This window comes from Rhinolophus hipposideros, assembly GCF_964194185.1.
Source record: "Rhinolophus hipposideros genome assembly, chromosome: 10".
Lineage (NCBI taxonomy): Eukaryota > Metazoa > Chordata > Mammalia > Chiroptera > Rhinolophidae > Rhinolophus > Rhinolophus hipposideros.
Window position 1 is genome coordinate 23829125 of NC_138056.1, and position 14973 is coordinate 23844097.

Here is a 14973-nt window from a genome sequence, read left to right on the forward strand (position 1 = left end):
AGGAAAGCAAGATGGGAAAGGGGAAGATAGCAAATCATTAGTTACTATATAGTATTCCTGCCAACTGATGCTGGTTTGGACCAAGAAAATGACAGAACACAGAAATGGGGAAAGGTAAGATTTATTTAGGAACTGACAGAATATTATTGCCTTTGTGAAGTTCAAAGAATATGATTCAATGACAAAACTCTTTGACCCCTATGTGAGGGGAGTTTCACTGTGAAACTCTAAAAATCTTACAGCAGAAGAGAGGTGTGTGCTTAAACTGTGTTCTTGCTTCTGGATAGATGAGAGATAATTTTAAGCCAACCAGTGACTATTTGCAGGGCTGGCTTTCAGCTCTTCTATGCTATACTTGATACCTCAGTGGTTGTTATGGCCTGAATGTTTATCCCCCCTCAAATTCATATGTTGAAGCCCCAACTCTCAATGTGGTGGTATTTGGATACGGAGCCTTCAAGAGGTAAGCAGAGTTAAATTACATCATGAGGGTGGGGCCCTCATCTTGGGGTTAGTGCCTTGGGAAGAGACATTAGAGCTTGCTCTGCCATTGAGGGCACAGCAAGAAGGCAGCCCATCTGCAAACCAGGAAGAGAGCCCTCACCAATTGATTCTCCTGGACCTTGATCTGGGAATTCTAGCCTCCAGAACTGTGAGAAAATAATTTTCTGTTGTTAAAGCCACCTAGTCTATTGTATTTTGCTATAGCAGTTAATATAGTGGTGCTCAACTGACAGTTATGACTTTTCATTGTTCTCATTTGGATGGCAGAGTATTTGTTCGAGAATGAGAATGGGCATACTTAAGGCAAGATTTTGCTTTGCAATGCTTTGTGAGTGGGGCTTTTAATACATAACCTTTATGATAGTGAATTGTTTGCAAACTCCTGTGATAACGTTAATGCATTTGCATTAACATTGGCTGTGAAAAACCCTAACTTCCTGACTTCTACTTCAGCCAAATAACATTATCTTATAATAAACTCAGTGGAGAACTGGCATTTAAAGGACTTTATACTGATTGGACCATTAACAGTTCTTAAGTCATTGATAAAGAGTGTATGTAAACGAAGCTAATTTTAAAAATTCATTCTAATGCCAAGTTCTTTCTGTTAGGCTGTTGCTAGTGTTTTGAATTCTCTTGCTTCACTGCTTAAAGACAGCTGCTCTCTGATGACAGCCCATTCACTTCCATAGATTAAATGGAAATTAAATATAAGAATTAAGAGAATGGTCTCTGTTCTGTTGAAAAGCTCAGTGAGAACTGAGAGTGACATGCAAAAAAACGGGTGCTATTAGATTGGTGCAAAAGTAATTGCGGTTTTTGCCATTGTTTTTAACCATTTAAACCACAATTACTTAACATTTAAGAGATGTTTTCTTTTAAAGATAGAAAGAGAAAGCAGGGGATGGACCACTGAATTAGGAACTACACAGAGGCCACTTTGACAATACCCAACTGATTTAAAAAACCTCTCATTTATGTATTCACCCATCCATCCAACTTCTTAGTAAGTGCCTATTGTGTAAAAGACATGCTTTTGGAAACAGAAGACTAATTGGCTACGACCTTAAGTACTTTGTAATTGACTGTTGATATCAGACGTTTCTAATTAATCTTACACTAGTGTCACAAGACAAACTAAGCGCTGATGGATGTGTGTGTGTGTGTGTGTGTGTGTGTGTGTGTGTATAAAGTAGCTGCTTAATGATTTTGAAAGTCTTACAAGTTAGCAAAAGATAGTAAATAATGTAGCAAGGACTTGTCATTCTTATTTTTGTGATATACCTCTTTTAGTGCTACCAAACCTCTTTACATTTCTCCTAACTTTCCAGTCTACCTAGAATCTAGAACATGAATAGCTTAAGACTTAGTTTCTTGCCTCATTTTCAGAATGAGAAAACATGTCGATTAAGTTTCACGTGACATGTCTGAGACTAGAGCGAGTTTGGTGGAAGAACTGGAACAGAAACCATTTTCCTGAATAAACTAAGGATCATGCCACCTTCCTCATCTAGCTGTTTCCAAGTCCTCCCAGCCTGAGGCACGGCTTAATCATATTTTAAAATGTAAAGGTTAAGGCAGTCTTATTCTGAAAATTAAAGGATCAGTAGGATAAAATCCTTTTTATATAAATAAAAATATCATGATATTAGCAATTCTACTTTGCACTATTTTCAAGTAAAAAAATTAGAAAGGTGACTTAATGGACATACTTCTTTATAGGTGGAAAAGGGCTAAAAGTTGTATCTCAACCCAGAAACTCAATTTCCTGATATTGTCAGCTGAGACAGTGTAATTCATCAAATATTGACTTAATTATTTGAGAGAATCATCGCTGGGCCGTACACCATCTGTACCTAACAACTTTGTTTAGGACTCTACAACATGTTAATATGATGAATCTGTAACTCGATGACGTTTTTGCATAATACCGTATCTCAGTTTCCAATTCTTAAAAAAAAAACAACACAAAAAACCAAACCCCCAAACATTCTGATTTTGTCGTTTAAAAAATTGTTTTCATTTTAATGATCTGAGTTAGTAACAAACAAGTATACAAAATTGTCTTTCACATTTCCGTACATTGTATTATGGACCACTTAAAACTCTGGACTACAAATGCAGGTTTCATTGTATCCTTAACTTCAAATGTCACTTATAAATAAAGGTGATTTGCAAAAACATGCATTTGTGAACACAGATGCGAAAAGTTGCACATGTAAATTAATGCACAACCAATAGTGTACATTGTTCATTTGTGCCGTTTGTGTGTCAAGTGCAACTGACACAAGCAGTAATCCTGGGATATTTCACTCTATTTAAAAAACATTTTTGAGAAACAGATGGAAATAGTTTAAAACAAAATTATATTCTACAAATACAATACAATTCACAACTTGTACATCTGAAGAAACTTTGGGGATCCAAAGCTGATTCAATAACCCTGCTGCAATGTTTTATGGGTATAGCTCCAAAGTCAGATGTTGGAAAATAGCTGCTCTAATGAAAATGTGGAGTAAAAGGAAAGTGAGAGTTTAAAAAAATGTGAGGAAGGCTTTGAAAATAGTAATGTGAGTCATCTATAATTTTCATTTTTAAATTTAAAGGTAATCTGAACATTTTCTAAGCCATTTTAAATTAAGATTTTTCTTCCATTTTGCCAATGTTTTCTATTTGATAGTATAATTGAAAATGGGCAGTTTCTATTGTTGACTTACTATAATTTATAAATTTATGACTTTAGAGAATCAAGTAAATGGATAACTGAGTTATCATGCAAAGGAAAACAAAGAGGCTATTTTTCCAACCATTAATCTGAACTAGAAATAAACATCAACACAATGATTTTTCGTATTAAATTATTTCCAGGTATTTGTAGGCAGAAAAATCTAATCTTTCTTGAAAACATTTTCCTGGGTTGTGGCAACATGTGCTTTACCTCTTTAACTCAATCTACTACCTAAAGTTATTTTTATATTATACATTTCAAACTCCCTGGCAAGGGATGCGAATGCTAACCAGTTAGGAATTTATTCAGCTTTATAAAGAATGGACTTATGTATGGTTGTCGTATTTGTCGCACTTTCCTCTGAGGCCCAAGTTTTTGATGTCCTTGTTTATGCTATATGGATCAAATGAGAAGATGGCGCAAAACAGTTGAGTCTCTTCCAGGCAGTATTATAGGCTTGGCCTCTGGTATTATAAAAACACTTGCTTTATTAAAATGAATACAACTGCAAATAGCTTGAAGACAACTGCAGTTGAAAAGGAAATGGGTGGTTTTCTGCAGGAAACATCTCTATTTTCCATGGGCCTTGTCATGAAGAAAATGTGGCTTGTGATTTCAAATGCGTACTTCAAGAGTCACCTAAATGCAAGATGGCTTTTTAAAATATTTAAACCATCAACAACTAACTCAGGCAAGTAAGCTGGGGGAGTAATGTAAAGACGTATCCTTATAATACATTAGGACATGTAGCTATCTACTCTGCACTTTGGAAATGAAAACACAAAACAAAAAAACACAAACCAATTCTGTCCAGAGTGAATATCAGAATGAGATATGGCTGCTTCACACTCTTCTACACTTAGCAAAATTAATTTTATGATGCTCTCACTGCTGGTATTCTCTTATTTGAGTTAGGCAAAATGAATCTAATAGGTTACTTTTGTGTTCAAAGTAAGCTGCCTAAACAGTTTTTTAAAAAAATCTTTCAGAAATGGGGCATTTAACCCTTGAGATAAATTTGGATTATTGACTATCTTGTCTAATGGCAGATACAAAGATTGTTGAATTAAGAATTATTGCTTTTAAAAAGATAACCATTAGAAATAAATATGTAAGCTTAACTCAAATACTCATTTTTCACTCAATGCTACAATGTTTTATTTTCAAATCAAGTCACGTTATCTTCAATTCTTTGCCAGTTTATTGAGGTTTTTAATTATAAGAAGTTGGCCTGTTAACTCAAAATCAAGACAATAGCAATAGCCACACAAGCACATCTTATTTGGGCATTGAGCAGTAACACTGCTTTCTTGATAGGACTTAAGGCACTAAACGGTGGCAAAATAAACAAAAGTATGATGATTAACAACTTCTTTAGAATCCTAAAAAAGGAGATCATTTAGAAGGACACTAGTAAATCTTTTTCTCAAACAAATAAGGCATCCTGTTGGCAAACACAAATAAAACATAAGGTCATGTGAAACCTAATACATTCACTGTCTCAACTAAACTACTTGACACACTAGTTAGCAAACTAAAGAAAGCTACAATAGCATGTATACAGGTTGGAAAGGCACCAAAAGGAGAGCTCTACCACTTCCAGTTCTGAGAGTCAGGTAAGCTGTGTTTAGCACTGCATGTAGTCTAATTATAAATTTTATTCTTTAAAATTGTATAATGTGGTTAGATTTTTGTTTCAATAAATCAGTTAATCAAGTGCTAGTTTAGTAAGAAATTTATTTTCATGAATCAGAAAATTACTGCAGTGTATAACACAACCCCATTTATAAAGCTAAACTAATTCTAGTACTGAATGTATATTCTGGATAACACTGAAGCAAATCTGTATAAACAAAAATGGTTACCTCAAGATAGAATTCACAATAGAAATTCAATATATAACTAAATAAGATTTACTGAAAATAATGAAAAGTGTAGTACAGATACATCAAACATAATTATAACCACATTTTCCTTGTGAAAAATACAACTATTAGTGAAAATGTACAATTGAAAATTTTTCCAAAGGAAAAACAGTATAAAGGAAAATACTTTTCTTTGAGATAGGGAAAATAGTATGTCATTGTTTTTTTTTCATCACAATATAATTTGACACAAAAAGCAGTCATAGAATTGCACCAATTCCACATCCAGTTTCCTGAACATGTTAAGAGTAAAAGGAATTCGTAAAGCAGAATGCAGTTTCAGAATTTTATATTTTAAATTGATGATATTCTCATACAGAATGTCACAGCACACCAGATCTGTTTACATAATGTACAGTACTTTCCGGTTTGTGGCCAGACCTGAATACACTCATGATTTCTGCCACCTTTCTTTCATTCTGGTGTTTAGTCAAAGGAAAAAATAACCAAGCTACTTAAGTGTTCTCTCTCTAGCAATAAAGAAAAAATATTTAGTGCATGCTTCATCATTTGTCAAAAAACATTTCTGAAAATAAAACTCAGTTACCCAAATGGTTTACAAAATAGAAAAATCATTCATTAGGATAAAAATGTGGTGAGATTTAGGTCCATTTCTGGACTGACTTCCTTGGCAGCACCACTGTCCTTTGGCAGAGGTTAGGATGCAAATGCCATGATCAAGGCAGGTGGCCTGCAGGGACCACTGCTGGACATTTGATTATCTGAGGCCCTCGAGCCTCTGTGATCACCCTCCCTCCACCACTTCATTAGTGCTATAGAACACATGGACTTTTTGTGGAAATGTTAGGAACATTTCTGCTGTACATGATTTAGAAGTTCTCCAAATTTTTCAAATAGGTCTTCCACCCATTTCACATTTTTCATACAAAGTTGAACAATTTCTTCCTGTCCTAAATCTTCGTTTTTTTTCTGCACAGAAGAAATCTAAAATAAAGAGAATTGTCACATTAGCTTATACTTATCACTTTATAAGCTTTTCATAAGGGCTTACTGTTTTCTACATCCTGAATGAAAAGAGGATTTAGTAATCCACCTACAAATACTGATATTTTCTTTTTTAAAACCTATTCATGGAGAATGATTGTTTCATATAAATTTGTGTGAAGTCTAATCCTATCATTTTTGGCTCCTTGGGGGCAGGGAAGCAAGTAAGGGAAAGTGGTTCAAACTTTCTCAATGCCTTTCAATTGTGTTAAAAGCAGAATGACAAATTTTGGGGTAAATTCTTCATTTCAAAGCACTGTAAAAATAATCAACATATTTTGCATGACCATCTTTACTTTCTTCTTTCCTAAATAGAGGTTGGATTTATGAACATCTTTCCATACCAGACCACTAACAAATATATCAGCTATAGCTTTGAGCCAATTTAAACCTTTTTAATTAAAAAAAATCTGATAGTGCTATCAAAAAAGGTAGTACTGTCTACAGCCATTTAAACGCTGAGGAAATTAAACCTTTTATCGCATCCACAACGTGGTATGATTGTCACACATAATTTCTGAGCAACTTAAATTATGATACTTAAAAGCAACAATTAAATTTTAACCATCATTTCTTCATGCCAAGGCACAAAAACCCCATTACTCTGAAATTAGGTGGGATAGGACCAGTCTAGTGATAAGGAAGACAGGGAGTTATTAAAGCAGTGACTACAGTGAATTATGAGAAGAAAATACAATAAAGTACCACTTATTGTGGTAATATAAAGCAAGCACCAACAGCGTAAAAACATTACCACTTATAGCTCTGAAAGGTGGTGAGCCTCAAATTAATCTGAGCACAACACATAACAGAGGCTCAGAACAATAAATTTTTTAGTCATTATTTATAGGTCAATATAGACATATTTTTAAACAATTCTCTTTAAAACATTAAATATACTGTAGCTAGTCTCCTTAAAGTTCGGAGAAAACATGCATTTCTCTTTTAAATAAATTAAAAAATAATTACCTCATCTTTACATATCAGATAAACATGATATTTATAATGATGGAGTGAATGATACAAAGAATATAACTGTACTTTCTCTGGATCAACAGCAAACTCCTATAAAAAGAAAAGAGTTTAAAAGATACAGGTATTTCATAGAACATCTGAGTTAAGAACACTTTTATGAAAATACTAGACCCATAGTCTCAATAGAAATCTTAAAAGTGACTTGTATGGCTGATTATTGGGCTGTATTAATAAACTATTATTAATAAGAGACCTATTCAAAACAAGAATTTGCATTTTAAAGTCTTCATTTTCTGACTATAAATGTACCCTATTTCAAAATATTTAAATATAGAAACATTTGAACAGTAAATATATGATGTATAAAGTAAAACAATCCTATAATCGCTTGCTTCAGAAATAAAGGTTAACATAATGTTATATATTGTTCCATGTTTCCCCCGTAACCTATATTAATACTAATTTTGTAATGGAACGGATTCATACTATATATATTGTTCTGCAATTATATATTTTATAACTTGTTTTTTTACCTAGCTAAAACTTGGATATCTTTCTATTTATTACATACACCATTACCCACTATAAATTATATAAAGGCAGGGATTTTTTACTATTTTGCATTTGTATTCCTAGTATTTAGAACTGTATTTGGCAAACTGTAGTCACTAAAAAATTTTTTTATTGAATCAATGAATGAATCTTTTCTTCTTAAAAAGTGCATAGTATTACATTATCTGGGTGGCTCTTTATTTATCCAATCTCACACTGGTGATACATAACTGGATTGTTCTTCCAAACAATTCTGCAATGAGCAAAGGCATATGCTTTTATGCATTTTTGAATGTGCTCCTACAAAAATACAATGTTCTGTATTGATACCGAATTGATATGTTGCTAAACTGTTTTCTGAAAAGGCAGTAATTTAGACCATGTTAGAAAATGAATGAATTACAGTTCTAATTTTGCAGATACACAATCAGTATTGAATCTTACGGAATGTGTGCACACTCATTTATATCTGTATGAATTTGTATCCAATGATAAAAAAGCTATATAAAAAATATAAATACAAGCATTGGATGCTTATTAGCCTATTAAAAAATTTGTGAGTATTCACTATATGCCAGATACTGTGCTAGGCAATGAAGAAAAACAAAGAATATGATAGAATCCCTGCTCCTTAGACCAGAGCTGCTCATTCCTACCTGAAAAAACTTCAAATTTAACAATATAGTAAAATATTTGCTTGTTTCAATGTTTTAAGTAGGAATTATATTAATAACTGGAAGAGGTATAATTACAAATCAGTCAATATATACTTACTTGTGCAGATTTAGTGGTTGTTTTAGAAGTCCTTAGAGTTTTCTTATTATAAGCTTTGCCATTCATTTTGATTTTAGAAATAGATCCCCCACTTTTTGCTTTAGAGTCTCGAGTAATTATTGTTAGTTCAGGAAAACTTTCCAAAGCATTCTTTAAAATAAAGCAAAAATAATCGACATAAGAAAACTCAACTACTTCCAGCTATTCAAATTTTATTTTAAAAATAGAGAAATGTATACACGCGTGTACATATACACACAAATACATGTGGGGGAGGGCACTGATGGGATGTGGTAAATATATACAAGATACACACATGTAGGGTATTAAACATGGCCAAATTCTTTGTAGCTCCTCCCATCAAGATGTGGAATCTATCCAGACTTACTGTGATCATTTTGCAAGACATACAAATATTGAATTATGTTGTACACCTGAAACTAATGTTATATGACAGTTATACCTCAATGAAAAAAAAAAGTGGAATCTATTTCCCCATCCTTTGAATCTGGGCCAACCTTACGACCTGCTTTAAATAACAGCACATGACACTGGGGACTCCTGAGTGAGGCAGAGTTCTTTGTCGTGATGCCTTTCTGGTTTCAAGATAGGGAAAAGGGAACATGATACAGATGTTCTTTGATTTATAATGGGATTACGTCCTGATAAACCCATGGTAAACTGAAAATATCCTAAGTCGAAAATGCATGTAATACTACAGTATAAAGTATCGCTGTCTACCCTCATGATTACATAGCTGACTGGGAGCAGTGGTTGGCTGCCACTGCTTACCATCACAAGAGAGCATCAGACTGCATAGCGTTAGTCAGGAAAAGATCAAAATTCAAAACTTGAAGTACAGTTTCTACTGAATTCATATTGTTTTTGCTCCACCTTAAAGTCAAGAAATTGTTAAGTCAAACCACTGTTACGCTGGGGACCATCTGTATAAATTTCCTCAAAGCTCTACCAATTAAATCACTATCAACACCCTGAAACCTGGCCCAGCCCTTCTATAAAGAATTCATCTGATCCTGAATCACCATGAGAGCAGAGGAAAACAGGAAGCATTGTAACCTTCCTCTAGCTTCACCACTTCTCTTGCTCCTTTTGACTATAGGAAAAGCAGTTGTGAATTAAGAGTGTAAAACAGAGTTTGTTGAGTTTTCTGAACACAATGACATAGCAGTTACCACTGATAATTTAGTGGCCATGTGGCAGAATCAATTCCAGTCCATTCTTTAAAAGCCACTGGGTATTTTAATCCCTTACCTACTTGGAAAATCATTCTGATATGAAAAGCTACAAACAATAACTGAGTGATGGTTGTAGCTAAATTCAACTAGTTTTAATGTTGTTTTAAAAAACTGAGCTACTACTAACATTTAATATTTTCATACTAAAAGGGTTCAAGTGCTCCCATTATATTCATTTTTCTCCCTTGTATTACTCAGAATATAGTTCTCAGTTGATAAGCTTAACTGTTTTTATAAACAGTTACAACCTTCAAGGCCACTCTTTTCCAAACCCCGTATATGTTCCCAAGCACATGGTATTGGGATCCCCAAAAAGGTGCATTTTTTAACAAATAAGTTAATATTTTTAGATATAAGTGTAGGAGGGAATTAAGTTTCATTTAATAGAAACAATAGAATATTTGGTATTTCCTACCAGAATGAGCTTTTTTAAATTTCTAGCTTCATTCTCTTAGATTATTTGTGCTTTTATTATGTTCCTTGGTACTTTTCATATAAAACATGCCCAGGCTTGAAAAATTTTGGACCCAGAATTACTTTTTACACAAAAATTGGATTCTACATTTGGGAACAACAAACACTAGATTAATGGAGATGAAAGGAGAAAATTTAAATGATCTTTCTAATAAGCTTAAGATGTTAAAGATGACTGAAGGTACACAGATTTCAGAGAAAACAGAACATCATTTACTTCAAAAAGCTTTAGGATTCCTAAAATTACCAAAATCACCATGGGAAGTGGTGTTAATTATTTCTAAATAGAAAATATTTTATAATCTGTTTGTAATATTTTACATCAAATCATTCTAAGTTTTAATACTGTGTATTTTGGTTTTGCAATACAAATTGCTGTACATGAAAATTATCAAAATAACTATAATTTCAAAATTAGAAATTTTTTTCTGTGAAAATGAGACTATGAAAACTAATTTAGTTCATCATAAACTGAAAAAAATTTCTATTGAATCTATTAAATGTCTATTTTAATATCTATTAAATTGCAAGTGGTGTATTTATTTTAATACAAATTATTAAATTCCAAGTGGTTCTTTATTTTAATACAAATTATTAGGGAACCGGTTTGACATTTTAAAAATGGTTAGCCAAAACTGGTCATTATTAAGATTTAACAAGTCTAGAAAACACACATCTAATGACATTCTCTTGTCTTTAGAAAACATGGTATTTCCTTCCCAAAGGAATATTTCATTTGAAGACAGCAGTTAAATGGAAAATAGTTGACTAGGAGTCAGTAGACTAAATTCTTAGTAATGGGCTTCTTACTACGTAGCTTCTAACTTTTTTCTCTGCAAGTGCATGTCAGTGAAGAGTGTAGGACTACTGGTAGAATTTGTGCTTTTTAACTTCAAACTCCATCTTAGAGACAATTTTTCACCTAGCTAAAATGAAGTCAGTTTTCACTTTTATGGGGAGTTCAGATAAAGTAGGAATGTGAAAAAGCTATACAAATTACCCAAAGAAAATGAAAATTTAGGTCCATATAAAAACCTGCACATGGATGTTTATAGCAGCTTTATTGGTAATTGTCAGGGTTAGGAAGCAACCGAGCTGTTTTTCAGTAGGTGAATGGATAAACATTCAGACCATGGAATATTATTCAGTGCTAAAAAGAAATGAGCTATCAAGCTATGAAAAGACATAGCAGAACCTTAAATGCATATTATAAGTGAAAGAAGCCAATCTTAAAAAGGTTACATACTATATGGTTTCAACTATATGACATTCTGGGAAAGGTAAAACAATGGACACAGTAAAAATATCAGTGGTTGGCAGAGGCTCAGGGGAGGGATGGATGAATAGAGCTTAGAGGATTTTCAGTTCCGTGAAACTACTCTAATGATACTATAATAATGGATACATGTGATTATACATCTGTCCAAATCCATAGCATGTATAACAGCAAGAGTGAGCCATGAGGTAAACTATGGACTTTGGGTGCTAATGATGTGTCAGTGTAGGTTCACTGATAGTGAGAACGTCCCACTCTAGTGAGAGATGTTGATAATAGGGGAGGTTATTCATGTGTGGGGACAGGGCATATGGGAACTCTCTGTACTTTCTGCTCAATTTTGCTGTGAACCTAAAACGTCTTCAAAAAATAAACTCTTTTTATATATATAAAAAAACTAATGTATAAAAAAACGTTTCCCAAGGTAGACAGACTCAAATGATTCTACATGTTGTATGTTTTACTCTGAATAAGAAAGGCTGGAGATTTTTTGATTATGAAGCATCTCTTGTGATAAATTTTCTGAGTTTAGATTAGCTTACTGTTCTTTATTTCTGGTAACACCAAAAACAATGTATAGTACCAAAATATATTAACATATATAATTAAATATATTTCCTACCATTATGTGAGGGTTAATTTTTCTTCAGACATTGGGTAAATCAGGCAAGTAACGGGAATTTTGATAACTGTGCTAAGAGGAGGCCAATTCTAATTACAGATGAAATGTGAAAATTTTGAAAAGGTTTAAAAATAAACAAGATTGGAATATTGTGGTAGCTGAAAGGAAGTTAAGTACTTTTGAAAATATTTGAGAATTATTATATAGAATAAATAATACGTGAATACAAAAGCCTAAAAAATGAAAAAGCAAATGATTAACACTAAGAATATGTTCAATAAAATAAAAGGAAGCTAAACAGACTCATAATGAATAAAAATCAAATTTTTATTGGGTAGAAAAATTTTATAAAACAGAGAATGACGTTATAACTTTTCCTTCCTATTATATTTAAGACTATGATTGCCACTGAGTTTGCTAATAAATCTACTGAGGGAAATACCTTGAATGACTGATCCAAATGAAGATTCAAAAGAAGTCTCTTTCGGTTATCATTCAGCATGCTATCTATTTTTTTCATATGAGGCAAAAGTAGCTCATCTAAAACAAGATAAAAATGTAACAGCATAAACTATCAGCACAAAGACTTCTTCAAAATCCAACTTTTTCTCTACATTAATATATTAAGACATTAAATTCATTGGCTTATGTAAAGTATTACTTTTAAAATATTGGACATAAAGCTTTCTGAATAAAAGCTAACTTGAAAAATAGTTTCACAATAGCCAAGTGAGCGAGAAGCAGTGTAGTATATGACAGAATCTACAGTTTAACTCTGTCTCTGCCACCAGAACTGATTGACGGGAGAGACGTGACAGTGGGCAAGCTGCTTCTTGTCTCCAGCCCTCATTTACCATCTGAACAGTAATATTATTATAACATAAATTTATCCAACACTATACAATTTTATGAAATAGGGGGTATGATTTTTTTAATTCACTGTAGTGTGGGGCAAAGAAAAAGGGGAAGAAAAATGATAAAAATCCAGTTTCAAAAACACAAGGGAAGAGTCAATAGTTATTTTAGAAATTTCGGAGAGTAAAAGTATAATAAAAATTCCTACCCAAAACTTTTTTCTTTCTTTTTCAGCCCTCTGAAACTTTAAACTCTTTTAAGAAAAGCACTTTCACAGTATAAGTTCATTATTTTTGGTGCTGTATTAAATATTTTAGGTTATTAGCTGATTTCTTAATTTATCAGCATTAACATATTTTATAACACTATTACCTTTTAATGACCTTTCTGAAAATATATATATAATCCTCAGAATCTAGTTACTAATTTCAGAGCTGAATAAAATGACCCTTTATATATTCGGAATACAAACACAAGTACAGTGACCAGTGAAATAATACTTCCTCTAATTGAAGAAAAAGTCTTCAGTGGGACCTTTCTAAGGTCATTATCACACACCTGAAAGTTTTCTTTCTAGTAGTGACTAATTCTATTCAAATACTATACGAATTTACATTTCACAAAAACAAGCTTTAAACATTTGTGGGTTATTTTTAAATACAAACATTATACAACCAGTCTTTTCCCTTTATATTAAATGGAGAAAAGTCAGAAAACCATGATAAGCAATAGAGAAAAAATCATTTAAAATACAACTATCCAGAAATGACCACTACTAAGAGATGTGTATTTTATAATGCAAGGAGTTGTGATTGAGAGAGAAAACATTTAATGGCAAAAATTGCTGACCTGGGGAATGAACTATTGGATTTTTAATTATGGTTCTTTTACCACTAACTTGTTCTATAACTTTAGGAAATACATTTACTCTCTTTCAACTCCAGTCAACCAAATAAATGTCTTAGACTAGATAATCTCTAATGTCTCTTCCAGCTCTACATGACACTAAAATGACTGATGTACGGATTATTGTCTCATTATAGTCAAAAAAAACCAATGGACCGGAAATTAGAAGACCTTGGATTTTAATTTTTTTTTTTTTGTTACTTGCAAGTTGTGGGTTCTTAGGCAAGTCACTTAAACTTTGAGCCTCACTGTCTTTTTCTTTTTTAAATTAAAGTTTATTGGGTGAGCCTCACCATCTTCATCCACAAAATGGATGACTGAATTGTTCTGGGATTGCAATAGAATAACATATGTGGAAATAATACAACAATTTATTATTAGGCATTGCCACTGAAATATACTGTTATTATCATTTGATTTTACACCTATACAACTCTTAAGAAGGGTTATGAAAACAGACTCATTACCCTTTTCTTTTAGTTAATTCTTTCTTTCAGTTGTCCCTGGTGAATGCTAAAATAGCTAAAGGCTGGGCCGGCCCAGTGGCGCAGGCGGTTAGAGCTCCATGCTCCTAACTCCGAGGGCTGCGGGTTCGATTCCCACATGGGCCAGTGGGCTCTCAACAAAAAACAAAAAAACAAAAAAAATAAAATAAAATAGCTAAAGGCTAACTATTAGTGAACAGCTATTAGATACGTGAATTACCAGTTTATTTCATATATCAATTCTGTTCCTATTTTACTACAAGAAAAAATTACTAACGGAAGAGTATAAATGAATGTTAATGAATATAACCGAATGCATATAGTTTTACTATTAGTTATTTACTGATTAGAAAATAATTACTCTGTGATATATTTTTTACTGGACACATATATACAGTTTTAATCTTTACATTATTATTATCTGATTCATCTTTCCAACTATTAGAAAACAGAATATATTGACATCTGGACTTTTCATGTAATACAGACACTGAGTGAAATAGTATGAGGATGATGATTCTAGAATTGAAAAACTATTGGGTAGTTACGTAATTTTCCCACAAGTAGACATCAATAAAAATACATTCAGTTATAAAGTCCAAATATTCAGACAATGCATAAAAAGATATGACCATT

The 14973-nt window shown here is 32.6% G+C and overlaps 1 protein-coding gene across 1 annotated transcript in view; it reads right to left on the reverse strand.

Moving 5' to 3' along the window:
* Positions 1–3681: 3681 nt before the first annotated feature.
* Positions 3682–14973, reverse strand: part of QSER1 (glutamine and serine rich 1) — a 70120-nt gene continuing 58828 nt past the window's right edge. Inside the window, exons 10-13 of the mRNA XM_081063603.1 lie at positions 12534–12631; positions 8464–8613; positions 7132–7227; positions 3682–6102 (exon numbers count right to left, since the gene is read on the reverse strand). Of these exons, the coding sequence (XP_080919729.1) occupies positions 5962–6102; positions 7132–7227; positions 8464–8613; positions 12534–12631 (485 nt within the window). The 3' untranslated portion in view covers positions 3682–5961. The remainder of the gene's footprint in view (positions 6103–7131; positions 7228–8463; positions 8614–12533; positions 12632–14973) is intronic.